This window comes from Oncorhynchus nerka, linkage group LG5, assembly GCF_034236695.1.
Source record: "Oncorhynchus nerka isolate Pitt River linkage group LG5, Oner_Uvic_2.0, whole genome shotgun sequence".
Lineage (NCBI taxonomy): Eukaryota > Metazoa > Chordata > Actinopteri > Salmoniformes > Salmonidae > Oncorhynchus > Oncorhynchus nerka.
Genome location: NC_088400.1, coordinates 27,582,912 through 27,609,149, shown reverse-complemented (window position 1 = coordinate 27,609,149; position 26,238 = coordinate 27,582,912). Strand labels below are relative to the sequence as shown.

General features: G+C 42.3%; 1 protein-coding gene and 1 pseudogene across 2 annotated transcripts in view; both read right to left on the bottom strand.

Moving 5' to 3' along the window:
- LOC135571681 (F-box only protein 38-like) overlaps positions 1–5,211 on the bottom strand; it is a 51,143-nt pseudogene extending 45,932 nt beyond the window's left edge.
- Positions 5,212–6,316: 1,105 nt separating this feature from the next.
- LOC115129302 (fibroblast growth factor receptor-like 1) overlaps positions 6,317–26,238 on the bottom strand; it is a 50,905-nt gene continuing 30,983 nt past the window's right edge. For both annotated transcript variants that reach the window (XM_065018495.1, XM_029659500.2), the window contains 4 exons: positions 9,212–9,304; positions 8,840–9,118; positions 8,320–8,673; positions 6,317–8,175 (listed from right to left, as the gene is read on the bottom strand). In XM_065018495.1, coding sequence (XP_064874567.1) covers positions 7,772–8,175; positions 8,320–8,673; positions 8,840–9,118; positions 9,212–9,304 — 1,130 coding nt within the window. In that variant the 3' untranslated portion in view covers positions 6,317–7,771. The remainder of the gene's footprint in view (positions 8,176–8,319; positions 8,674–8,839; positions 9,119–9,211; positions 9,305–26,238) is intronic.

Sequence of the window (26,238 nt, the reverse complement as noted above, 5' to 3'; positions counted from 1 at the left end):
CTTTTTTTTTTTTCAACAACTGTTGAACTAAGCTCATGAGGCATTTATAAATTATGTGCTTCAAGAATCAATGGGTACATATTCATTTATAAGTCAAAAAATGAAAGTAGCAACTGCTGATTGCCTCTTTAAAGTGAAGTAATGTGAATAACTGTTGGTTTATTGGTGATAAGCAGTAATGGGCAGTCACTACCATCACAGGACTTTAATTCATTGTTTTATTCTGTGTTGTTAAAGCATTCAACCCACATAATACATTTAATGTTTTTTTTTTAAATTATAGAAACCTAAATCGTGATATATATTTTTTATCAAATTGAAACTGACCTCATTAAGCACTAATTGCTCAGCACTAGTAACTATACAGTATAACATCTTAGACCTTGACTGACTCACATTGCAATAGGAACTCATCAACATATCCAAGGTGCAAAGTCTCAAACTCCAGTAGACCCATCTACAGTGCAGAGAACACCCCATCTTTGGCTAGGCAAGGCTGGATTCGAACCTCACGCAATCTTGAGGAAAACCCAAAGCACTCGCTAAATCTCCCCATTCATCATGTTTATCTATTGAATGATCTTAAACAGTAAGTTGTTACCTGCGTGCAGCAGTAATGATGAGGTAGCCCAGGTCAACTTCAAGTGCATGCTTACAGGCACCAAATACAATAGTGTGCAAATTTTCAAAATCCCTTTGGGGCACAATAGGTAGGAGTAAATGCAGAGGGTGATTGAAACACACAAACTGTACTGAATTGAATATCATTAAGATGGTCCCTCAGCTTACCTGACTTCCAGCTGTCCTCCACCACGTGCTGGATGAGCCCCCCCAGGAAGGGTACTCTGACAAACTCCAGCTGCTCCAGGTTGCGGGCAGAGGTCAGGCCTGTCACCAGGGGAACATACTCAGGGAGTTGGTGGGGCCCGCGCAGTTCCTCATCACAAAGGTCCGTAGGCTGACACACAGGAAGTCTTTGAAGGGCTGGGGCTTGGTCAGGCGAACCCACTCTAGGTAGAGGTGTCTCAGCATGAACACACAAGGGATCTCTGGCACATTCACCCCTGGGACATAAGATGTGTACAATAACTTAGTACACTGTGGTGAGTGTCTTAAGCCTGGTAAATACAGCGCAACAGAGGAGTTAGCTAAAGCCCACACAGCACTGTTACCAGGCTAGGGTATCATGGCGTAAACAGACAGGTAGCTATAGTCCCTGATGCACTCACTGACGAGATGCAGGGTTTGTATATTGGCTGCGATGGGGATGGTGAGCTTGTTTTCGGGGGGAAATGGGGAACGCCCCACTGATGTGGACCTGAGGCATGTAGTGCCAGATCACCTCCACCAGCTCCAGATGAGACGTCTCCACTCCCTGCAGACAGACGAAGACATCTTAGCGTACACGGACAGACGAAGACATCTTAGCGTACACGGACAGACGAAGACATCTTAGCGTACACAACATCTCTACTAGGCATACAGTATCATAGAGCTGGTATAGCTCAAAATGTATCACATCACTATAAAATATCTTTATGCAAACCTATCTAAATGGCTTTCAAGATCACCTCAACATGAATGTTGTTTTCTGAATTGAACACAAGTCACAGGCCGGATCCCAAATGGCACCCTATATATAGTGCACTACTTTCAACCAGAGCCCTATGGGCCCTTGTCAAAAGTAGTGCAGTACACATGAATCCTAGACTCACCAGCAAATTGGGCCAGGCCTGAAGAGCCTCCAGTACTCCTGGGATGCTGAAAGCATGGTATCCCCGGACCCTGTGGCGCTCCAGGTAGCGGGGGTGCAGCCCATACAGCTGCTCCAGGTCTGGCATCTTCTTCAGCAGCATGAGGAAACTGGGGTCTGTGAATCCTGCTTCATACCACCAGGCCAGAACAGTTACAGAGGGATAACTACAGAGTGCAGTCTGTATAGGTTCCCTATCACAGAGTACATACATAGTATCTGCAATCTTAAGTGCTTTAATCTTTCATTTGTTTGACAGCCCCAAAAAATTGACCATTCAAAAAAATATAAACTATTCTGCATAGGATCAATATTATAATCAATCCCCTGTAGCTTCACTCAAAGCACCTTCACCCCCCCCGCAGGTACTGTGTTACCGCCTCTCGGAGCTTCCGAGACAGGCACTTCATACACATGACGTCCTGCATAGGTAGATACCTGCATGGACGAGGAAAGCCCTTGAACTGAAATTGGTCCCTAACGCAGGTAAAACTAAGTATATGTTATTTTCCAAAAAGCTTTTAAAGCTTAGTCCAATAGTTTCTGATGATTTATGGATGGTGCCTACATTGATCATGTGCCCGCTTAAAAACATCTGGGTATCTTTCAGAAAGCATATTGATGAGTTAGTTAAGTCAATCATTAAAATGGGATTCCTTTATGGGAATAGGGCATGCCTTCCACAGGGGGTTGGTGGCACTTTAATTGGGGAGGATGGGCTCGTGGTAATGACTGAAGTGGAATAGTAACAAACACAAGGTTTGATGCCATTCCATTCACTCTGTTCCAGCCATTACTATGAGCTGTCCTCCCCTCAGCAGCCTCCACCGATGCATTTCATTAAACAGAAGAAAACACATTATTCAGTCAATATTCTTACCGGTTATAGACTATGGGGATATCATCTATACGAATGCAGCTGCCACTGTATTGAAGCCATTTGACACAGTTTATCATCACACTACGCTTACGGGCGACAGGTTCAGTACACATCACTGCATTCTGTATCAGAAAACCGGCTGGCACGCTCTGAAGTTTCATAGATCGATGCATTGCACTACTTTTGTTTATAAAGCCCTTTTACACAAACTTCCGCCATACCTTACTTCATTGTTAGCCTATAGACGTAGAAGAAACCAGACCCGGTCTCAGGGACGGCTTAACTCTGGAGATCCCTTCTATCTCCACTGAGTTAGGTAAATATGCTTTTTTTAAATGACTTGTGGAATAATCTTCAAAGTCACAGAATGGCATTTGATCCAGGCAGATAAACTCAGCTACTGCCAAGTTCAATATCATTACATTATAAAAAACAATTACGTCAACATTTTTCAGAAACAGCAATGTATGCATTAATTAATAAATTATACAATTAATGAGTTTTTTTTAACCAATCTAACTACATAACGGTAATAATTTAATGGTAAATCTATTGATAAACTGGGTAAATCAAGATGTAGCCTAGGCCTATTCACAAGACAGGTGAATGCATATTCAATAGGAGTGTGTGCATGCATTGAGTTTGAGCTTGTTTAGGCTGATTTCAGATGTCAATATGTTTCCCTTCCATTTGGGACTTATTTTATTGTACTGATCAACATCATTTTCATAAAAGTAGCTTATTTTATTTTTTTGCTGTTTCTAACCAGTAATGAGGTAATTTATGAGGCAAGAGAGGGGTGGTCCGTCAGAACCCCCCCCCCCGATTGGTGGCAATCGCCTTAGAAATCAGCATATTTTGCATTATGGTTTGCATTTTATCACAAACTAAGTATTTGGGTAGTGAAATTGTTTGTTTCAGCTGTAAACTAGCAAGGAAAGATAGCGTCCAAAGCTGGAGGATACCGGAATCTTCTTCCAATGTAACATGTTCTAGCCTGTATAGACATAGCAAACAGTATATAACAGTTTCAACATTTCTATATACCATGTTGCATTATTCAAGTGTGTTAACTTCTGTGCAGTATGAGTGGGGAGCTAATATGATGCTGCCCAGACTCCTAGTGCAGGCTAATCAAATCAAATTTTATTTGTCACATACACATGGTTAGCAGATGTTAATGTGAGTGTAGCGAAATGCTTGTGCTTCTAGTTCCGACAATGCAGTAATAACCAACAAGTAATCTAACTAACAATTCCAAAACTACTGTCTTATACACACAAGTGTAGGGGGATAAAGAATATGTACATAAAGATATATGAATGAGTGATGGTACAGAGCGGCATAGGCAAGATGCAGTAGATGGTATCGAGTACAGTATATACATATGAGATGAGTATGTAAACAAAGTGGCATAGTTAAAGTGGCTAGTGATACATGTATTACATAAAGATGTGGAGCAGGCACCGTGTGCTCATGCTATAAGGGTTACATCGGCTGCGCTGATAGACTTGATCTGTGACACACATTTGACAAGTACTGAAAGTTTCCCAACGTTTTTCATGATCTGGTATTAAAAAAGTACTGAAGTTTCAGTATACCGTGCAACACTAATGTATTGATATGTATATTTTTGTAATTACAGGGATCCTATGAAACAGAGACCTTGGTCTCAGCATGACTGTCAAAATAAAGATAAAATAGAAAATACATTTTAAAAAGAGAAGAAATATTCACAGCTACCCTATCATCTCAGAACAATGAGTCAGATATTTCACCAGATGTATAAACGTGAAGCATCCAGTTACCCGTTCCACTCACTACCAAATATGGTGATGAGAAGAAGCCCAGATGATGGCAGTGGGAGAAGATGGAGGGAGACAGATTTTGGCTGACATTCTGCAAATTTTCTGAAGATTAAACATTTAATCTCCATACAGTTTACCGTTTCCAAAACTAGAATCTGTAACAAAACAGAATGGAATGCGTTCTGTAAACTTTAGCTTTGCCAAAATGTTTTAAAAAATGCATTGTTCAGAAGTGCAAGGGCGAATTGAGTTATTGTACACACGCGCTTCAGAGTGGGCGCTCCCTAATGGAAATATGCAAATAAATGCTAAAACGCGACAATAGAATTTCCCTAGCTCATGCTTGGCTCTGCCCACTATGATTAATTTGCTCCCATTGAAAACGACAGGCTCTGGCCTATCTTGGATTAGCTATAAAAAAAATATTTGCTATCACGGTCATTGTTGTGAAATTGAAATGTGTAACATCTGGGGTCTTCCTGCATGGGGGTGGTGGATGGGTCTTCCTGTGGCATACATTATTTAAAACCGCGACCACAATGTATCAACAGTGCTGCACCGCTACTAAATGCCTATAGGGGAAACACTGTATAGGGAGCCATTTGGGGGACATGTCAATTGAATTTTGCTCTTTGACTTTCACTGACCGTAATATGTGGCAGAGGACCTCATGGGAGAGCTCATTGATGTAGTCCTTATGCTCATCCAGTCTGTACGGGTTGGCAACCCCCCGCGAGTTGCGTCTTTGTGGACTTTCGCCTCGGGCCCATCATGTCCAGGGTAGTGAAATATTCAAAGAGAAGGCAACAAATGAGTGCCCTCCCACAAGCCAATGGTAAAATACACATGAGGGGGTACTTCAGGCAGAGCCAAATTCAGTCGGTGGTACATTAACTAAAAAAAGTGTTCAACCACTGTTTTAACACATGTCTAGTTAGGAACAATCATTGTGTTGGCACATTTAACACATTTGTTAACACAACATGAGAAGATCTCAAATGCAATCTTCTTGTCTCCTTTCTCAAAATGCACTGGAGGACAGGGTCAGAGGGGCGGGACCTCTGGCTTTCTCATCCAATGGGTTTTGAGAGAGGACGAGCGGAGTATGCAGTTGAGATCTTCCTGGGGTGTCATCCCGAACTAGAAACAGGTGAGTCAAAAGATTGCTGTGTTTACAAAGGCAGGCAAATTCTAATATTTTTCACTAATTGGTCTTTTGACCAATCACATCAGATATTTTACAGAGCTCATCTGATTTGTCAAAATACCAATTAGCGAAACAAAGATCAGAATTGGGCTGTGTAAACACAGCCGATTCTTCACATATTGCATTACATTCCACTTAACAATTCTGTAAATGGGAAAGACGTGTAAAAACAGAAGCCATTTATTCAATTAATATAGTGCTCTATATACACCAAACTTTTACATTAAACACATTTTTGTACATGCAAAAGATAATTCTTGAAACATCTCAAACAAGTTATTTATTATATGTGAGCCAGTCAGATATGCAGTCCAGATTGACCAACTCAGACTATTTTGGACCTGAGATACAGAAGAACGGACGTTTTCAGCATTTAACAAATTCATTCAGGAACTGACACAACATGTTGTTAAGAAATCATTATACATAAATTGTTGTTCAACAACACGTCTTTTCTAAGAATGAAGCTATGTCGCTAAAATGCCACTAGATGGCATAAAACACATTCTCAACACAACTTGAGTATTTTACATGGTAAGAAACAGCTGAACTCCCTGACGTTTTCATGGGTAAATAGATATTTTGATGCAATTTGTTACTCTGTTAATCCTCTTAAGATAATGTTTTGTGAGCATTTTGTTTTCTGAGAGAGAGAAACATTTCACAAGTAAAAAAATAAAATGTTTTAATTGAAATGCATTTCGCAAACATTACACGAAACAGAAAACAGTATTAAAAAAAAATGTTATTACAAAAATATTATTGTACAGTACTAAATGTACATGAGCACCAGAGGTGAGTTGCAGCATGCAATGTTTCACAGAGGAATTGCATAAGATTAACATGGCAATTCTAAACCACTTGGGGACTAGACCTATGACATCATGAGGGGGAATGACTGTTACATTTTCTTTGTAATCGTTATCTTATATACAGTATACATCATATGGTCAGATTCTTAATCAAATATGAGACAACTAGGTCAGCATAAAGTTGTAATTCAACTTAACAATACAATCAACACTTGTCATTTTTCACTAAATGACCCATAGGTCAATTCAATCTGGAATAATGGTTGTTACCAAAAGAAAAATAGAAGAATAAAGTAAAAACAACTAAATAGCTTTTTGGTGAGTTTTAAAAGCCAATAGACACAGGTACAATACTCATCCTCATGTACCTTATATAAAAATATACCTCACAAGAAATGTAAGTCAAATACACATCTATAGCGCTGTAAAATCATTTGGCATCTTACACATATAGGGTGAATAATACAACTAATAATACTGATTTTTTTTAGTTGGATACATATACAATATCTGAATACAAAAATAAAAAAGCCCTCATCACCAAATCCATCTAATTTCCCTGATGAATTGTACTTCCCTACATGAAACAAAAATAATACCACCTAATCAGAACCGAGAACAGCATAGTTTGTGTTGCTATAATGAGAATAGAAAAGCTTTCACATTTGTAAACATTTTGTCTAGATTTTAAATTGTCACAGTTACATTTTCCAATTTACACAAACTTAAAAGTTCCTTATATTACTTAATGCTTTGGGAGTTTGGATACAGGTACATGTTTAGATGAATGTTAAAAAGAATACAATTGTACATTCCAGAGTTGGGGTTAATTCTATTAGAAATGTTCATTTGTGTAAATTGGAACACCTTTAATCAAATTTCAGTTGACCTAAATTGAACCTAAACCTGGTAATATCTCATATTAACTAATTAATGATTTATCCAGGGCTACATGCATCCAAATATTTTTTGTAAGTAATTTTCATCCTTTAAAGTACAATTAGAGTTTGCTCTTGGTTGTCTAGTATAACAAACACATAATAAAGAAATGACTCTAGCACACATGTGAGAGGGTATTTCTTGCCCTGAGACTTCTCAATGAAGCGCTATTCCTACAAAGCAGGCAGCTTAGTAATATGTGTATCCCAGGTAAGGGTTTTAGCACTGCTTATCATGGGAGGTGTAGTTCATATGAACTACAAGCCTTTCCTAGTTTCCATCTACCTTGCTCATAGTCCATTGTTGGGTGAGAATAGCAGCAGTGGCTAGGAGACAAGGCCGTAGGTGTGGGGTGGGATGAGAGGGGGCTGGTTAGCACTGGTAGTGGAAATGCTGGTGTTGATGGACCTTACCATCCATATGGGCGTGGGAGTGTGTGTGCGAGTGCATGTCTGTGTAAACGTTGGAGTAAATCTTAGGGGGCCCACTAAGGACTGGGGCTCCCAGGCCCACCAGTCTATGGCTGGGGTAGTCAGGGCTATTCAGGGCATTACAGGGGGTGTTGGTGCTGGGCTCTTTGTCCGAGATGTGTTGGTCTCGGCGGACCATGGTCACAGGGCGGGGTGGCAAGGTGTTGTGGCGTCGGCGGCTGTGACACAGCCAGAGTACAATGGTGCCTACGATGAGGAGGGCTGCTGCAGGGATGCCGATAATCAGAGGCCAGGGCAGGCCGGAGCTCAGGTGTGGAGGAGTCACTGTGTTCTCCACCTGAGGGTCTGGACACACAACAGTGGAGAGATCAGTGAGCTCTAAAGATCTAAGCTTTCTGACGTGTTTAAGACAAGATATAACAAGAATAACCCACTGCCATTCCATCCCAGTAAAGTCCCATTCTACAGTTAGTGAATGGCTGTACTCACCTGGCAGCACAGTGAGGTAAGCACTGCGGAAGCTGTAACCCATTGTGTTAGCTCCCAGGCAAATGTACATCCCAGCATCCCCATCACGGGCCTTGATGATAGCCAGCTTGTTGAGGTAGGAGCCGTCAGGCCGGGACCACACGTCCCCCGTGGGCAGAACCACAAAATGCTGCCCTCCGACTTCCAGGGTGGAGTTATAGCGGTCCTCTGTGCCTGCGTCAACCCTCTTCAGCCACTGGACCACAGGCTTCACGTCACTGTGGACCTTACACTGGAAGGAGGCGGTGCCACCATACTCCACAGTGGTGTTGACCGGGTGGGTGCCGGTCAGAACAGGCTTGCAATGAGAGCGCTCTGTAGGGAGATGGACAGGATTCATAAGCATGTGAATCATAATGCAAACACACTCAGCACAATTACCGTGGCAACGTAAGAGAGGCCTGGGGTATAAATACAACTGGAGTGTGCTGTAAAATGATTTGTGGTGGTGGTGTTGGCCAGTGCAGTGACCCGTCCTTACCGATGACATCCAGCTTGTAGGTGGCGTTGATGTGCCCGGCTGGGTTGGAGACATGGCAGGTGTACTTGGCACTGTCCTGGGGCTGCAGGTTCTTTAGGGTGAGGGTCCACTGGGGGCGCTTGCCCTGGCGCGGGGGTGGCAGAGGGGTCTGGTCCTTCCACCAGGTGATGACGGGGGGAGGGGTGCCGCTGGCCTGGCACTTGAACCTCACTGAGCTGCCCACCGGCTTGTACAGCACCCGCCTGCGCATCTTAGTGGGCTGACTGAACCGAGGCTTCACTGCAGAGAAGACACATCATGAAGGTTAACACAGACTTCAATAACATTCTGCAGGGCTGTAAATGTAGTGAAGGGAGGCAGTCGGCTACTCACCCCAGGGCTCTCCTGTAGGGTCAAGCTGGGTGAGCTCAGCATTGGCTTCCACTACGGCAGGTGGAGCGTCTGTCTGGCTCGCTGCTGTGTCATCTGAAAAACAGTCAGTCAGTCATTGACTGAGGGTTAGCCTCTGTGACTTACACCCATGTATGGAGTATGAAGATCATTTCATAGCAAAAGAAAGGGCTTATAACATTCATAGGACTATTAATTCCCATTCTGAATAAATCTGATCATAGGACTGTGGAAGACAAAACACATTACTCTAGTATCTAAAAAACATCAAAGTTGGGTGTTTATGTAGTCTTAATTTTTTTAAATATTGCTGAAAAATGATCTACTTGTCACTTTACAGAGGAAACGAAGCCAATATAAAACCAATGGGTCAAAGACGAGAGTTCTCCTACCCCCTGCCATTACCACAAAGTATCCTTCAGATATGGCCACATAAATCTAGTGGTCAGTTATTGTTTCAGTGAGGTGAGCTATTTCATCTAGGACCCAAGTACTAATGTCTGCAAATGGCGTCGCATAAATCACATGGGGTCTAAGGATGAGAACAAACTGCTGGAGGATCTCGGATTTATTTGCTTTGAGCTCCAACCGGATCAAATCAAAGTTTTGTGGTCGTGTACACAGATTTGGAGATGTTATCGCAGGTGCAGCGAAATGCTTGTGTTTCTAGCTCCAACAGTGCAGTAATATCTAACAATAAAAACAAAAAATACACACAATTCAGAAAAATCTAAATGAAGAAATATCAGAATGAGCAATGTCAGAGACTGGAATATGCATGTGTGTGTGTGTGTGTAAAGACAGTATATGAATAGAAAAGGTGTGTACAGCAATAATATATATATATATATATATATATATATATATATATATACACACACACACACACACACACACACACACACACACACACACACAATATGCCTATTGTCCTGTAGCCCATCCCAGCCTTGTGCAGGTCTACAATTTGATCCCTAATGTCCTTACACAGCTCTCTGGTCTTGGCCATTGTGGAGAGGTTGGAGTCTGTTTGATTGAGTGTGTGGACAGGTGTCTTTTATACAGGTAACGAGTTCAAACAGGTGCAGTTAATACAGGTAATGAGTGGAGAACAGGAGGGCTTCTTAAAGAAAAACTAACAGGTCTGTGAGTTCCGGAATTTTTACTGGTTGGTAGATGATCAAATACTTATGTCATGCAATAAAATGCCAAATTAATTACTTAAAAATTATACAATGTGATTTTCTGGATTTTTGTTTTAGATTCAGTCTCTCACAGTTGAAGTGTACCTATGATAAAAAATTACAGACCTCTACATGCTTTGTAAGTAGGAAAACCTGCAAAATCGGCAGTGTATCAAATACTTGTTCTCCCCACTGTATATATTAGGATAGTGTGTATGGACAGTATACGAATAGAAAAGGTGTGTACAGCAGTAGTTATATAGCATGGTGTGTATAGACAGTATATGAATAGAAAAGGTGTGTACAACAGTAAGTTATATAGGATGGTGAGTATAGACAGTATATGAATAGAAAAGGTGTGTACAGCAGTAGTTATATAGGATGGTGAGTATAGACAGTATATGAATAGAAAAGGTGTGTACAACAGTAAGTTATATAGGATGGTGAGTATAGACAGTATATGAATAGAAAATGTTTGTACAGCAGTAGGTATGTAGGATGGTGTGTATAGATAGTATATGAATAGAAAAGGTGTGTACAGCAGTAGTTATATAGCATGGTGAGTATAGACAGTATATGAATAGAAAAGGTGTGTACAACAGTAAGTTATGTAGGATGGTGAGTATAGACAGTATATGAATAGAAAAGGTGTGTACAGCAGTAGTTATATAGGATGGTGAGTATAGAGTCTATACTATAGACAGTATATGAATAGAAAAGGTGTGTACAGCAGTAGTTATATAGGATGGTGAGTATAGACAGTATATGAATAGAAAAGGTGTTTACAGCAGTAAGTTATGTAGGATGGTGAGTATAGACAGTATATGAATAGAACAGGTGTGTACAACAGTAAGTTATGTAGGATGGTGTGTATAGACAGTATATGAATAGAAAAGGTGTGTACAACAGTAAGTTATATAGGATGAGCCATGACTAGAATACAGTACATACATATGAAGTGGATAAAACAGTATGTAATAATTAAAGTGACCAGTGTTCAGGACCGCTCTGTGTGAAACAGGATGAATAATTCTGCTTGGAGATCAGTGGAGTGTGAGGTGTCTAAATGACCGTGTGTTTGGCTTTCAGAGCGTAGGAAGTTCTACAGCTCTATAGGAATGATAAGCAGGCAAAACTCTGGTATTATTCTAACGGGCTATGTGAGGCAGGGGTGAGCAAACAGTGCCATATTGTTGCTTCTCTCAAGTTTCCGCAATGTTTAAAACAAGACAGCGTGTTGACGTAACCCTGAGCAGGAAACCAATTAACTGCCTTTAACCTAAACTGCGCAGGCAGGCAGTCAAACGGACAAGGCTGAGAGAGAGCGCTGCTTTGTTTGGGCCGACCCTCTGGCACGACCCACAGGAATACACAGTGAACCTATTCTAACCCAGAGTCCACTGCAGACTGGGCTAACACACACACATACAGTGCTTTCGGAAAGTATTCAGAACCCTTGACTTTTTCCACATTTTGTTTCGTTACAACCTTATTCTAAAATGTATTAAATAATTTTTTTCGTCATCTATCTACACACAATACCCTACAATGACAAAGCAAAAACAGGTTTAGATTTTTTTGCATATGTATTAATATATACTTTTTTAAATGTTAAAATTACCTAAGTATTCAGACTCTTTAACTGGTAGTTTGTTGAAGCACCTTTGGCAGCAATTACACCCCCGAGTATTCTTGGGTATGATTCTACAAGCTTGGCAGGCCTGTGTATTTAGGGAGTTTCTCCCATTCTTCTCTGCAGATCCTCTCAAGCTCTCTCAGGTTGGATGGGGAGCGTCGCTGCACAGCTATTTTCAGGTCTCCAGAGATTTTCGGGCTCTGGCTGGGCCACTCAAGGACATTCAGAGACTTGTCCCGAAGCCACTCCTGCGTTGTCTTGGCTGTGTGCTTAGTGTCATTGTGCTTTTGAAGGTGAACCTTCGCCCCAGTCTGAGGTCCTGAGCGCTCTGTAGCAGGTTTTCATCAAGGATCGCTCTGTACTTTGCTCCATTCATCTTTCCCTCGATCCTGACTAGTCTCCCAGTCCCTGCTGCTGAAAACCATTCCCACTTCATGATGCTGCCACCACCACCATGCTTCACCGTAGGGATGATATTGGCCAGGTGATGAGCAGTGCCTGGTTTCCTCCAGATGTGACGCTTGACATTCAGGCCAAAGAGTTCAATCAGACCAGATAATCTTGTTTCTCATAGTCTGAGAGTCTTTAGGTGCCTTTTGGCAAACTCCAAGCGGGCTGTCATGTGCCTTCTACTGAGGAGTGGCTTACATCTGGCCACTCTACCATAAAAACCTGATTGGTGGAGTGCTGCAGAGATGGTTGTCCTTCTGGAAGGTTCTTCCATCTCCACAGAGGTACTCTGAAGCTCTGTCAGAGTGACCATCGGGTTCTTGGTCACCTCCCTGACCAAGGCTCTTCTCCCCCAATTGCTCAGTTTGGCCGGGCAGCCAGCTCTAGGAAGTCTTGGTGGTTCCAAACTTCTTCCATTTAAAAATGATGGAGGCCACTATTTTCTTGGAGACCTTCAATACTGCAGAAATGTTTTGGTACCCTTCCCTAGATCTGTACCTCGACACAATCCTGTCTCTGAGCTCTATGGTCAATTCCTTTAACCTCATGGCTTGGTTTTTGCTCTGACATGCACTGTCAACTGTGGGACCTTATATAGAAGTGTGTGCCTTTCCAAATCATGTCCAATCAATTGAATTTACCACAAGTGGACTCCAATCAAGTTGTAGAAACATCTCAAGGATGATCAATGGAAACAGGATGCACATGATCTCAATTTCGAGTTTCATAGCAAAGGGTCTGAATACTTATGTAAATAAGGTATTTCTGTTTTTCAAACATTTCTAAAAATCAGTTCTCTTTGTCATGGGGTATTGTGTGTAGATTGAGGAAAATAATTATTCAATACATTTTAGAATAAGGCTGTAAAGTAACAAAATGTGGAAAAAGTCAAGGGGTCTGACCACTTTCCGAATGCACTGTATATACTGTAAACATACACACACACACACATACACACACTTACTATCCAACTGTGTTTTGATTAACTTCGTGTCAACAACTGTGTGTGGTATGCAGGAAATAATGATTCACACGTTGTTAAAACATTCACAGATCAATTGTAACAACTCCTTATTGTGACAACAGAGTCTGTGTAAAATAACATACCGGATCTATTTACATTTTAAATAAGAACATTGAGTTTTTATCTGTAAATGACCAATAGTGAGATTGATTCCTGAACACCTCATCAAATGGCCACCCAGACTATTTGCATTGCCCCCCTCTTTTACAGCATTGCCCCCCCCTCTCTTTTACAGCATTGCCCCCTCTCTTTACAGCATTGCCCCCCTCTCTTTTACAGCATTGCCCCCCCTCTCTTTTACAGCATTGCCCCCCCTCTCTCTTTTACAGCATTGCCCCCCCCTCTCTTTTACAGCATTGCCCCCTCTCTTTTACAGCATTGCCCCCCAGCATCTCTTTTTACAGCATTGTCCCCCCTCTCTTTTACAGCATTGCCCCCTCTCTTTTACAGCATTGCCCCCCCTCTCTTTTACAGCATTGCCCCCCTCTCTTTTACAGCATTGCCCCCTCTCTTTTACAGCATTGCCCCCCTCTCTTTTACAGCATTGCCCCCTCTCTTTACAGCATTGCCCCCTCTCTTTTACAGCATTGCCCCCCTCTCTTTTACAGCATTGCCCCCTCTCTTTTACAGCATTGCCCCCTCTCTTTTACAGCATTGCCCCCCTCTCTTTTTACAGCATTGCCCCCCCTCTCTTTTTTACAGCATTGCCCCCCAGCATCTCTTTTACAGCATTGCCCCCTCTCTTTTACAGCATTCCCCCCCTCTCTTTTTTACAGCATTGCCCCCCTCTCTTTTACAGCATTGCCCCCCTCTTTTACAGCATCTCTTTTACAGCATTGCCCCCCCTCTCTTTTACAGCATTGCCCCCCTCTCTTTTACAGCATTGCCCCCTCTCTTTTACAGCATTGCCCCCTCTCTTTTACAGCATTGCCCCCCTCTCTTTTACAGCATTGCCCCCCTCTCTTTTACAGCATTGCCCCCCTCTCTTTTACAGCATTGCCCCCTCTCTTTTACAGCATTGCCCCCCTCTCTTTTACAGCATTGCCCCCCTCTCTTTTACAGCATTGCCCCCCTCTCTTTTACAGCATTGCCCCCAGCTCTCTTTTACAGCATTGCCCCCTTTCTTTTACAGCATTGCCCCCTCTCTTTTACAGCATTGCCCCCTCTACAATTTGGAGATGTAAAGTTTCTTTTACATCATTGCCCCCCTCTCTCTCTCTTTTACAGCATTGCCCCCCTCTCTTTTACAGCATTGCCCCCTCTCTCTTTTACAGCATTGCCCCCCCAGTCTTTAATAAAACATCAAAATCTCTTTTACAGCATTGCCCCCTCTCTTTTACAGCATTGCCCCCTCTCTCTTTTACAGCATTGCCCCCTCTCTTTTACAGCATTGCCCCCCCCATTACAAATCTCTCTTTTACAGCATTGCCCCCGATCTCTTTTTGTACAGCATTGCCCCCAAATCTTTTACAGCATTGCCCCCTCTCTTTTACAGCATTGCCCCCCCCTCTCTCTCTCTTTTACAGCATTGCCCCCCTCTCTTTTACAGCATTGCCCCCCTCTCTTTTACAGCATTGCCCCCCTCTCTTTTACAGCATTGCTCCTTTCTGTTATCCTCATCTATACATAGTCACTTTAATAACTCTACCCACATGTACATATTACCTCAACTAACCAGTGCCCCTGCACATCGACTCTGTACCGGTACCCCCCTGTATATAGTCTCGCTATTGTTATTTTACTGCTGCTCTTTAATTACTTGTTACTTTATTTCTTATTCTTATTTGTATTTTTTTTTAAATTAAACGCATCGTTGGTTAGGGGCTCGTAAGTAAGCATTTTGCTGTAAGGTCTACACCACGCATGTGACTAATACAATTTGATTTGAGATGTAAAAGTTTCCTAGTAGCACTGAACACCACAGGAGTAGAGACTAAGCTGATTGTCCACTCTGTCTTCTCTACATAGCATCAACATCCCTGTTGTCTGATGGAACCTCAAGTCACCAGGTGTGTTAGGGTCAGGTCAGGTGTGGGTGTGTCGTGGGCGTTCCTGTGTGTGTGTGTGTGTGTGTGTGTGTGTGTGTGTGCTGTCCTTTGTCCTGATTTCACCCCACTGTTCTGGTCCAGAGGGTCTTACTACAGCGCAAATGCCACACCTTGCTTCTCAACACAGTGTAGTGAGGCACAGGAGTCCAGAGAGCCCAAAGCCAGCACCAAGTGTTTTTTCTAGCCCAGCCCCCATTGTTACTATTGGCCCAGGGCTCTGGGAGAGTAAGCCTGGGTATAGTAATGGTTCCATTGGCACGGGAGAGGGGGCTATTCAGCAGCACTGAGGTGGAATTAGGGGGGCATTATCTTGTCTAAAGAGGTTTCAGCCAGGGCTCATTCCTTCACTCTGCGCTAATGTTTGGGGATGTTATCCCTAAACAGGTGTGGAGGGAGAGAACAGGTTTTCCCTGATGCAGCGCTATTAGATCATTGGACTTTTTCCTAAGGATTGGATTTATTTTCTTCTAATACTATGTTTATACATTCAATACATTTGATGTCATCTGTGACCAGGTGGAGTTTTTAGTGAGTGGTGGAAAAGGATTGTCCCGTTGAAGAAAGTACGTCAGGCAGGCAGCCAGCCGTCAGTAGCATGGCCTGACACGATGACGGAGGCAAAGCACGGCTGAGCAGATAGCTCCAGCTCTGGCTCCTGTGTGTAGTGGAGAGGAAAGTGGTGCTGGACTGCTGTAGCCCTAGGCTGGGGGACAGGGGGCCACTTTTCCTCTGCTCCAGTCCCACAGAGCACACACAGACGGGCAGGGGGAAGGTAGAGGGCGGCGGTAAGGGTGGAGACGGTTAGTCTGGGGGAGCTCGAACTCTGCAGGTTTCCTTACAAACACTCTTAATGTTTAGGCCGTGTTTATAAGGCCCCATATTATTTTTTCCTACTGGGAGAACTTTTTGGGCCTCCCCCTCAAAAAGGACAAGGCTGGAGATCACTCTGTCATGCTGATTGAGTTCAAATAACAGACTTGGAATCATTGTTCTTCCTCTGTAAAACCATGGTTACCTGGAAGGAAACACGTGCCATCATCATTGCTTTGCACAAAAAGGGCTTCACAGGCAAGGATATTGCTGCCAGTAAGATTGCACCTAAATCAACCATTTTATCAGATCATCAAGAACTTCAAGGAGAGCAGTTCAATTGTTGTGAAGAAGGCTTCAGGGCGCCCAAGAAAGTTCAGCAAGTGCCAGGACCGTCTCCCAAAGTTGATTCAGCTGCGGGATCGGGGCACCACCAGTACAGAGCTTGCTCAGGAATGGCAGCAGGCAGGTGTGAGTGCATCTGCATGCACAGTGAGGCGAATACTTTTGGAGGATGGTCTGGCGTCAAGAAGGGCAGCAAAGTAGCCACTTCTCTCCAGGAAAAACATCAGGGACAGACTATTATTCTGCAAAAGGTACAGGGATTGTACTGCTGAGGACTGGGGTAAAGTCATTTTCTCTGATGAATCCCCTTTCTGATTGTTTGGTGCATCCGGAAAAAAGCTTGTCCGGAGAAGACAATGTGAGCGCTACCATCAGTCCTGTGTCATGACAACAGTAAAGCATCCTGAGCACATTCATTTGTGGGGTTGCTTCTCAGCCAAAGGAATGGGCTCACTCACAATGTTGCCTAAGAACTCAGCCATGAATAAAGAATGGTACCAACACATCCTCAGAGGGCAACTTCTCCCAACCATCCAGAAACAGTTTGGTGACAAACAATGCCTTTTCCATGATGGAGCACCTTGCCATAAGGCAAAAGTGATAACTAAATGGCTCAGGGAACAAAACATCAATATTTTGGGTCCATGGCCAGAAAACTACCCAGACCTTAATCCCATTGAGAACTTGTGGTCAGTCCTCAAGAGGTGGGTGGACAAACAAAAACCCACAAATTCTGACAAACTCCAAGCATTGATTATGCAAAAATGGGCTGCCATTATTCAGGATGTGGCCCAGAAGGTAATTGACAGCATGTCAGGGCAGATTGCAGAGGTCTTGATTGAATAAGAAGGGTCAACACTGCAAATATTGACTCTTTGCATAAACTTCATGTAATTGTCAATAAAAGCCTTTGACACTTATGAAATGCTCATAATTATACTTCAGAATTCCATAGTAACATCTGACAAAAATATCTAAAGACACTGAAGCAGTAAACTTTGTGCAAATTAATATTTGTGTCATTCTCAAAACATTTGGCCACGACTGTACAGCACCCAGTGTTACAGGAAGGGCAAGAAGATCCTCAAGGACCTCGTGGCAGAGCCTAGGCCTGTTCCCCCCGTTACCATCTAGAAGGCAGAGACAGTACAGGTGCATCACAGCTGGGATCGAGAGACTGAAAAACAGCTCCTATTTCCAGGCCATCAGACTGTTAAACAGTCATCACTAGCCGGCCTCCGCCCAGTACCCTGGCCGGAACTTAGTCACTGTTCTAGCCGGCTACCACCCGGTATTCTATCCTGCACCTTAGAGACTGCTGCCATATGTACACAGTCATTGAACACTTGTCACATACTGTTTTACCCATTGTATTTGTATATACTGTATTCTAGTCAAGGCTTATCCTATTTAACTACTGCTGTACACACTTTTTATATTCATATAATGTCCATACTGTCTTTACACATCATTATATGTTGCTTGTTTGTATTTTTCTTACTTTTTTAATCTAGATTATGTGTGTATTGTTTATTTTCTATTGCTAGGTATTAATACAATGTTGGAGCTAGAGACCCAAGCATTTCGCTGCACCTGCGATAATATCTGCAAATCTGTGTTCAAGACCAATAAACTTTGATTTGAATAAAACATACCACGCAGCTGAAAAAACACAAGTCAAGAGCACATCTAATACCTATGGGGTCATTTTATCCTGCCACTATTGTGGGAAAAATATGTTTATATTTTGTTTACATTGATGTGTGTATGCAGACGAGCACAAAAAAAAGGACTTCAGTGAGAATTGTGTTTTATGTGTTTAAGAAAAAGTTTTAAATGACTGCGACCTCAATCAGTGTGTTGCAGGCTTGCAACGGTCATTAAATAAAAGGGATCGCAACATGAGGTTAGACTTGCCTCTGTCTGTGCTTGCTCTGAGGAGGGTTTGATAACATTAGAGACAAGTTGATGATGATGACTCCAGGTGATATTGAATGTCACTGAATAACTCTGTGTGTTGACTACCAACGTCTGTGGAGTTTCCCTGCCGTACTGCAGTCTGAAATACAGTACCAATCAAAAGTTTGGACACACCTACTCATTCCAGGGTTTTTCTTTCATTTTACTAGGGATGCACGACATATCGGTGAACATATCGGAATTGGCCGATATTAGCTAAAAATGTCAAACATCGGTATCGGGCGATGTCTAGTTTAATGTTGATGTGCAAAACCGATGTCAAAGCTGACGTGCATACCTATATAACGTAGGTACATGATGTAATGGCGCCACATACAATTGTGAGCAGTCAACAAGTCGAGCAGTCATTTAAAAGAGTAAGAAAATATCAGCGAGACAACTCAAAGGCAAAATCCATTAAAACCAAGATAATGGAATTCCTTGCCCTTGACAATCAACCGTTCTGTCGTGGGTGATGTTGGCTTTTGCCGACTGGTTGAGCACGGTACACACTACCAAGTGCGCTATTTTTCAGATGTTGCCCCACCTGAGTTACACAGTAATAGCATCACTGCTGTTAGCTTCACGACATACAGTTGAAGTAGGAAGTTTACACAGAGTTAGGTTGGAGTCATTAAAACTAGTTTTTCAACCACTCCACAAATGTCTTGTTAATTAACAAACTATAGTTTTGGCAAGTCGGTGAGGACATCTACTTTGTGCAAAACACAAGTAATTTTTCCAACAATTGTTTAGACAGATTATTTCACTTATAATTTACTGTATCACAATTCCAGTGGGTCAGAAGTTTATATACACTAAGTTGACTGTGCCTTTAAACAGCTTGGAAAATTCCAGAAAATTATGTCATGGCTTTAGAAGCTTCTGGCTTATTGACATCATTTGAGTCAATTGGAGGTGTACCTGTGGATGCATTTCAAGGCCTACCTTCAAACTCTGTGCCTCTTTGCTTGACATCATGGGAAAATCTAAATAAATCAGACCTCAGAAAAAAATTCTAGACCTCCACAAGTCTGGTTCATCCTTGGGAACAATTTCTGAAGGTACCACGTTCATCTGTACAAACAATAGTACGCAAGTATAAACACCATGGGACCACGCAGCCGTCATACAGCTCAGGAAGGAGATGCATTCTGTCTCCTAGAGATGAACGTACTTTGGTGCGAAATGTGCAAATCAATCCCAGAACAACAACAAAGGACCTTGTGAAGATGCTGGAAGAATAAGTTACAAAAGTATCTATATCCACAGTAAAACGAGTCCTATATCGACATAACCTGAAAGGCTGCTCAGCAAGGAAGAAGCCACTGCTCCAAAACCGCCATAAAAAAGCCCAACTACGGTTTGCAACTGCACATGGGGACAAAGATCATACTTTTTGGAGAAATGTCCTCTGGTCTGATGAAACAAAAATAGAACTGTTTGGCCATAATGACCATTGTTATGTTTGGAGGAAAAAGGGGGAGGCTTGCAAGCCGAAGAACACCACCCCATCTGTGAAGCACAGGGGTGGCAGCATCATGTTGTGGGGGTGCTTTGCTGCAAGAGGGACAAGTGCACTTCACAAAATAGATGGCATCATGAGGTGGGGAAATTATGTGGATATATTGAAGCAACATCTCAAGACATCAGTCAGGAAGGTAAAGCTTGGTCACAAATGGGTGTTCCAAATGGACAATGACCCCAAGCATACTTCCAAAGTTGTGGCAGAATGGCTTAAGGACAACAAAGTCACGGTATTGGAAAGGCTATCACAAAGCCCTGACCTCAATCCTATAGAAAATTTGTGGGCAGGACTGCAAAAAAGTGTGCAAGCAAGGAGGCATACAAACCTGACTCAGTTACACCAGCTCTGTCAGGAGGAATGGGACAAAATTTGTCCAACTTATTGTGGGACGCTTGTGGAAGGCTACCCGAAACGTTTGACCCAAGTTAAACAATTTAAAAGCAATGATACCAAATACTAATTGAGTGCATGTACACTTCTGACCCACTGGGAATGTGATGAAAGAACTAAAAGCTGAAATAAATCATTCTCTCTATTATTATTCTGTCATTTCACATTCTTAAAATAAAAGTGGTGATCCTAACTGACCTAAGACAGGGAATTTTTACTTGGATTAAATGTCAGGAATTGTGAAAACTGAGTTTAAATGTATTTGGCTAAGGTGTATGTAAACTTCAACTGTACATACTATGGAATGCAGTTTGGGTCTTTGCGTATCAAAAAAGATACAGTAGCACTGTCAAAGCTGTACAAAAAAGTCTGCAAACAAGCAAACACTGGCCACGAATACTGCGTTGGTAAAGCATCATTTTTTCAACCGCAACTTCTGGGGTAGCTAGCTTTAGCTTGGTACCTAGCTAGCACCAATACAACCAGCCTGACAACCAGCCTACCACAACTTATTTGATATTTAGCTAGCTTTAACCTAGCTAGCACCAATACAACTTGGCGTTTTGCTGTGTTTTTGGGGAAGAACATTGTTTGCATCGGATGGGGCCACAGTGTCTCCTGACCCCTCCTGTCTCAGCCTCCAGTATTTATGCTGCAGTAGTTTATGTGTCGGGGGGCTAGGGTCAGTTTGTTATATCTGGAGTACTTCTCCTGTCCTATTCGGTGTCCTGTGTGAATCTAAGTGCGCATTCTCTAATTCTCTCCTTCTCTCTTTCTTTCTCTCTCTCGGAGGACCTGAGCCCTAGGACCATGCCCCAGGACTACCTGACATGATGACTCCTTGCTGTACCCAGTCCACCTGACCGTGCTGCTGCTCCAGTTTCAACTGTTCTGCCTTATTATTATACGACCATGCTGGTCATTTATGAACATTTGAACATCTTGGCCATGTTTTGTTATAATCTCCACCCGGCACAGCCAGAAGAGGACTGGCCACCCCACATAGCCTGGTTCCTCTCTAGGTTTCTTCCTAGGTTTTGGCCTTTCTAGGGAGTTTTTCCTAGCCACCGTGCTTCTACACCTGCATTGCTTGCTGTTTGGGGTTTTAGGCTGGGTTTCTGTACAGCACTTTGAGATATCAGCTGATGTACGAAGGGCTATATAAATAAATTTGATTTGATTTGATCAAATCCATCAGCTAGCTAACTTTTTTACTGTCCAGAGCTTGGGGAAGGGCAGGTGCGTGAGACAACTTTACCAGCATCATAGCGATAAGTATCGATTAATCGTTGTGACATATGAAATACAAGTGATAGTGTAATCAATGTGTAATAACTACATAAAAAATGTATGAACACATTAAATTATTATGTGATGTGCAGTCATATTCAGCTCCTGATTGGTCAACAAGCTTATTTGACACGTCAAATAGTGTTATTTGACGTGTATCTTTTTTGACATGAAAAGACCCAAACGGCTTTCCACAGCCAGCGAGCTTCATCTGGCTAGTGAGGCTCTACTGGAACGGGTTGTGTTGTGAAGCTAGCCACAATAAGGATTAGGCACAATAGTGGAATTTGCGGTTTGCCTTCAAAATAAACGTATGTCATTGACAGTGATGCAAATGCATACAAATAGTAGAATTTCCATACTTTTATTTTGAAGGCTAACCGCAAAGTCCACTATTGTGGCTAATCCTGATTGTAGCTAGCTTCACATAGATGGGCCCGACCACCATTAATCAAAAATAACTGTCTTATAAATTAGGGTTATTTTATATGATGACACCTAGCTATATAGTTAGCTAGCTAACTATAGTTACTGAAACAGATTGTCGTTTGCTATGTTTTTGGGGAATATTTTTTTTTGCATCCATGAGTTGGCTAGCTTTTTTTTATGACCAGCACTGTAGGTGCGCGAGACAACTTTACCAGCATCATAGCATACGTATTGATGAATCTTTGTGACATATGAAATACGAGTGATAGTGTAATCAGTGTGTAATAACTACGTAAAAGTGTATGAACGTGTTAAATTATTATGTGATGTGCAGTCATATTCAGGTCCTGATTGGTCAACAAGCTTATTTGACATGTCAAATAGTGTTATTTGATGTGTATCTTTTTTGGCACGCAAAGACCCAAACGGCGTTCCATAGCAATCCTAGTTGAGAATGAAATGACTGAACAGATGAACAACAAATCAGTACTGCAAGTCAGTTAAATAAATAGGTTTTGATGGTAATGTTTATGGTTATGTTTTATTGGTAGTTGGGACATACGTAAATTATTATCTCCGCATGTGGGGTTCCCACCGTGAAGCATGGAGGAGGTGGTGTGATGGTGCTTTGCTGGTGACACTGTCTGTGATTTATTTAGAATTCAAGGCACACTTAACCAGCATGGCTACCACAGCAATCTGCAGCGATACACCCTCCATCCTCCACACACACACACACAGGGGCAAAAACGTATTTAGTCAGCCACCAATTGTGCAAGTTCTCCCACTTAAAAAGATGAGAGGCCTGTAATTTTCATCATAGGTACGCTTCAGCTATGACAGACAAAATTAGAGAAAAAAAATCCAGAAAATCACATTTTAGGATTTTTTATTAATTTATTTGCAAATTATGGTGGAAAATAAGTATTTGGTCAATAACAAAAGTTTCTCAATACTTTGTTATATACCCTTTGTTGGCAATGACAGGGGTCAAATGTTTTCTGTAAGTCTTCACAAGGTTTTCACACACTGATGCAGATCTCCTCTAGAGCAGTGATGTTTTGGGGCTGTTGCTGGGCAACACAGACTTTCAACTCCCTCCAAAGATTTTCTATGGGGTTGAGATCTGGAGACTGGCTAGGCCACTCCAGGACCTTGAAATGCTTCTTTTTCGAAGCCACTCCTCAGTTGCCCGGGCGGTGTGTTTGGGATCATTGTCATGCTGAAAGACCCAGCCACGTTTCATCTTCAATGCCCTTGCTGATGGAAGGAGGTTTTCACTCAAAATCTCACGATACATGGCCCCATTCATTCTTTCCTTTACACGGATCAGTCGTCCTGGTCCCTTTGCAGAAAAACAGCCCCAAAGCATGATGTTTCCACCCCCATGCTTCATTCACAGTAGGTATGGTGTTCTTTGGATGCAACTCAGCATTCTTTGTCCTCCAAACACGAAGAGTTGAGTTTTTACCAAAAAGTTATATTTTGATTTCATCTGAAAATATGACATTCTCCCAATCTTCTTCTGGATCATCCAAATGCTCTCTAGCAAACTTCAGACGGGCCTGGACATGTACTGGCTTAAGCAGGGGGACACGTCTGGCACTGCAGGATTTGAGTCCCTGGCGGCGTAGTGTGTTACTGATGGTAGGCTTTGTTACTTTGGTCCCAGCTCTCTGCAGGTCATTCACTAGATCCCCCCGTGTGGTTCTGGGATTTTTACTCACTGTTCTTGTGATCATTTTGACCCCACGGGGTGAGATCTTGCATGGAGCCCCAGATCGAGGGAGATTATCAGTGGTCTTGTATGTCTTCCATTTCCTAATAATTGCTCCCACAGTTGATTTCTTCAAACCAAGCTGCTTACCTATTGCAGATTCAGTCTTCCCAGCCTGGTGCAGGTCTACAATTTTGTTTCTGGTGTCCTTTGACAGCTCTTTGGTCTTGGCCATAGTGGAGTTTGGAGTGTTACTGTTTGAGGTTGTGGACAGGTGTCTTTTTATACTGATAACAAGTTCAAACAGGTGCCATTAATACAGGTAACGAGTGGAGGACAGAGGAGCCTCTTAACTTCTTCGATATAGGGGGCGCTCTTAATTTTTGGATAAAAAAACATTCCCGTTTTAAACAAGATATTTTGTCACGAAAAGATGCTCGACTATGCATATAATTAACAGCTTTGGAAAGAAAACACTCTGACGTTTCCAAAACTGCAAAGATATTATCTGTGAGTGCCACAGAACTGATGCTACAGGCGAAACCAAGATGAAATTTCAAACAGGAAATGCCCCAGATTTTGAAGGTCTCCTTATATGGCTGTGAATGCGCAAGGAATGAGCCTACACTTTCTGTCGTTTCCCCAAGGTGTCTGCAGCATTGTGACGTATTTGTAGGCATATCATTGGAAGATTGACCATAAGAGACTACATTTACCAGGTGCTCGCTTGGTGTCCTCCGTTGCAATTATTGCGTAATCTCCAGCTGCGTGTATTTTTCCAATTGCTTCAGAGGAGAAACCCAACTGCCACGAATGACTTATCATCGAATAGATATGTGAAAAACACCTTGAGGATTGATTCTAAACGACATTTGCCATGTTTCTGTCGATATTATAGAGTTAATTTGGAAAAAAGTTCGGCGTTGTAATGACTGAATTTTCAGTTTTTTTTCTTAGCCAAACGTGATGAACAAAACGGAGCGATTTCTCCTACACAAATAATATTTTTGGAAAAACTGAACATTTGCTATCTAACTGAGAGTCTCATCATTGAAAACATCCGAAGTTCTTCAAAGGTAAATGATTTTATTTGAATGCTTTTCTTGTTTTTGTGAAAATGTTGCCTGCTGAATGCTAGGCTTAATGCTATGCTAGCTATCAATACTCTTACACAAATGCTTGTGTAGCTATGGTTGAAAAGCATATTTTGAACATCTGAGATGACAGTGTTGTTAACAAAAGGCTAAGCTTGTGAGCCAATATATTTATTTCATTTCATTTGCGATTTTCATGAATAGTTAACGTTGCATTATGGTAATGAGCTTGAGGCTATGATTACGCTCCCGGATACGGGATTGCTCGACCCAAGAAGTTAAAGAAGAAGTTACAGGTCTGTGAGAGCCAGAAATCTTGCTTGTTTGAAGGTGACCAAATACTTATTTTCCACCATAATTTGCAAATAAATTCATTAAAAATCCTACAATGTGATTTTCTGGATTTCTTTACTTCATTTTGTCTGTCATAGTTGAAGTGTACCTATGATGAAAATTACAGGCCTCTCTCATCTTTTGAAGTGGGAGAACTTGCACAATTGGTGGCTGACTAAATACTTTTTTGCCCCACTGTACGTTCACACACACACACACACACACACACACACACACACACACACACAGTGGCTGCTATCCTTATCTGTGCTCGCACCGCTCGTCACAACTCCTCACTCAGAGCCTATCATCATCACTGGACCAGAGCAGATTTATAGTGATGCAAGCTTCAGGTCGTCTAGTGGTGCAGGTCATCTAGTGGTGCAGGTCATCTAGTGGTGCAGGTCATCTTGTGGTGCAGGTCATCTTGTGGTGCAGGCAACAGGTCATCTAGTGGTGCAGGAAACAGGTCATCTAGTGGTGCAGGCAACAGGTCATCTAGTGGTGCAGGTCATCTAGTGGTGCAGATCATCTAGTGGTACAGATCATCTAGTGTTACAGGTCATCCATCTAGTGTTACAGGTCATCCATCTAGTGGTGCAGGTCATCTAGTGGTGCAGGTCATCTAGTGGTGCAGGTCATCTATCTAGTGTTACAGGTCATCCATCTAGTGGTGCAGGTCATCTAGTGGTGCAGGTCATCTAGTGGTGCAGGTCATCTAGTGGTGCAGGCAACAGGTCATCTAGTGGTGCAGGACACAGGTCATCTAGTG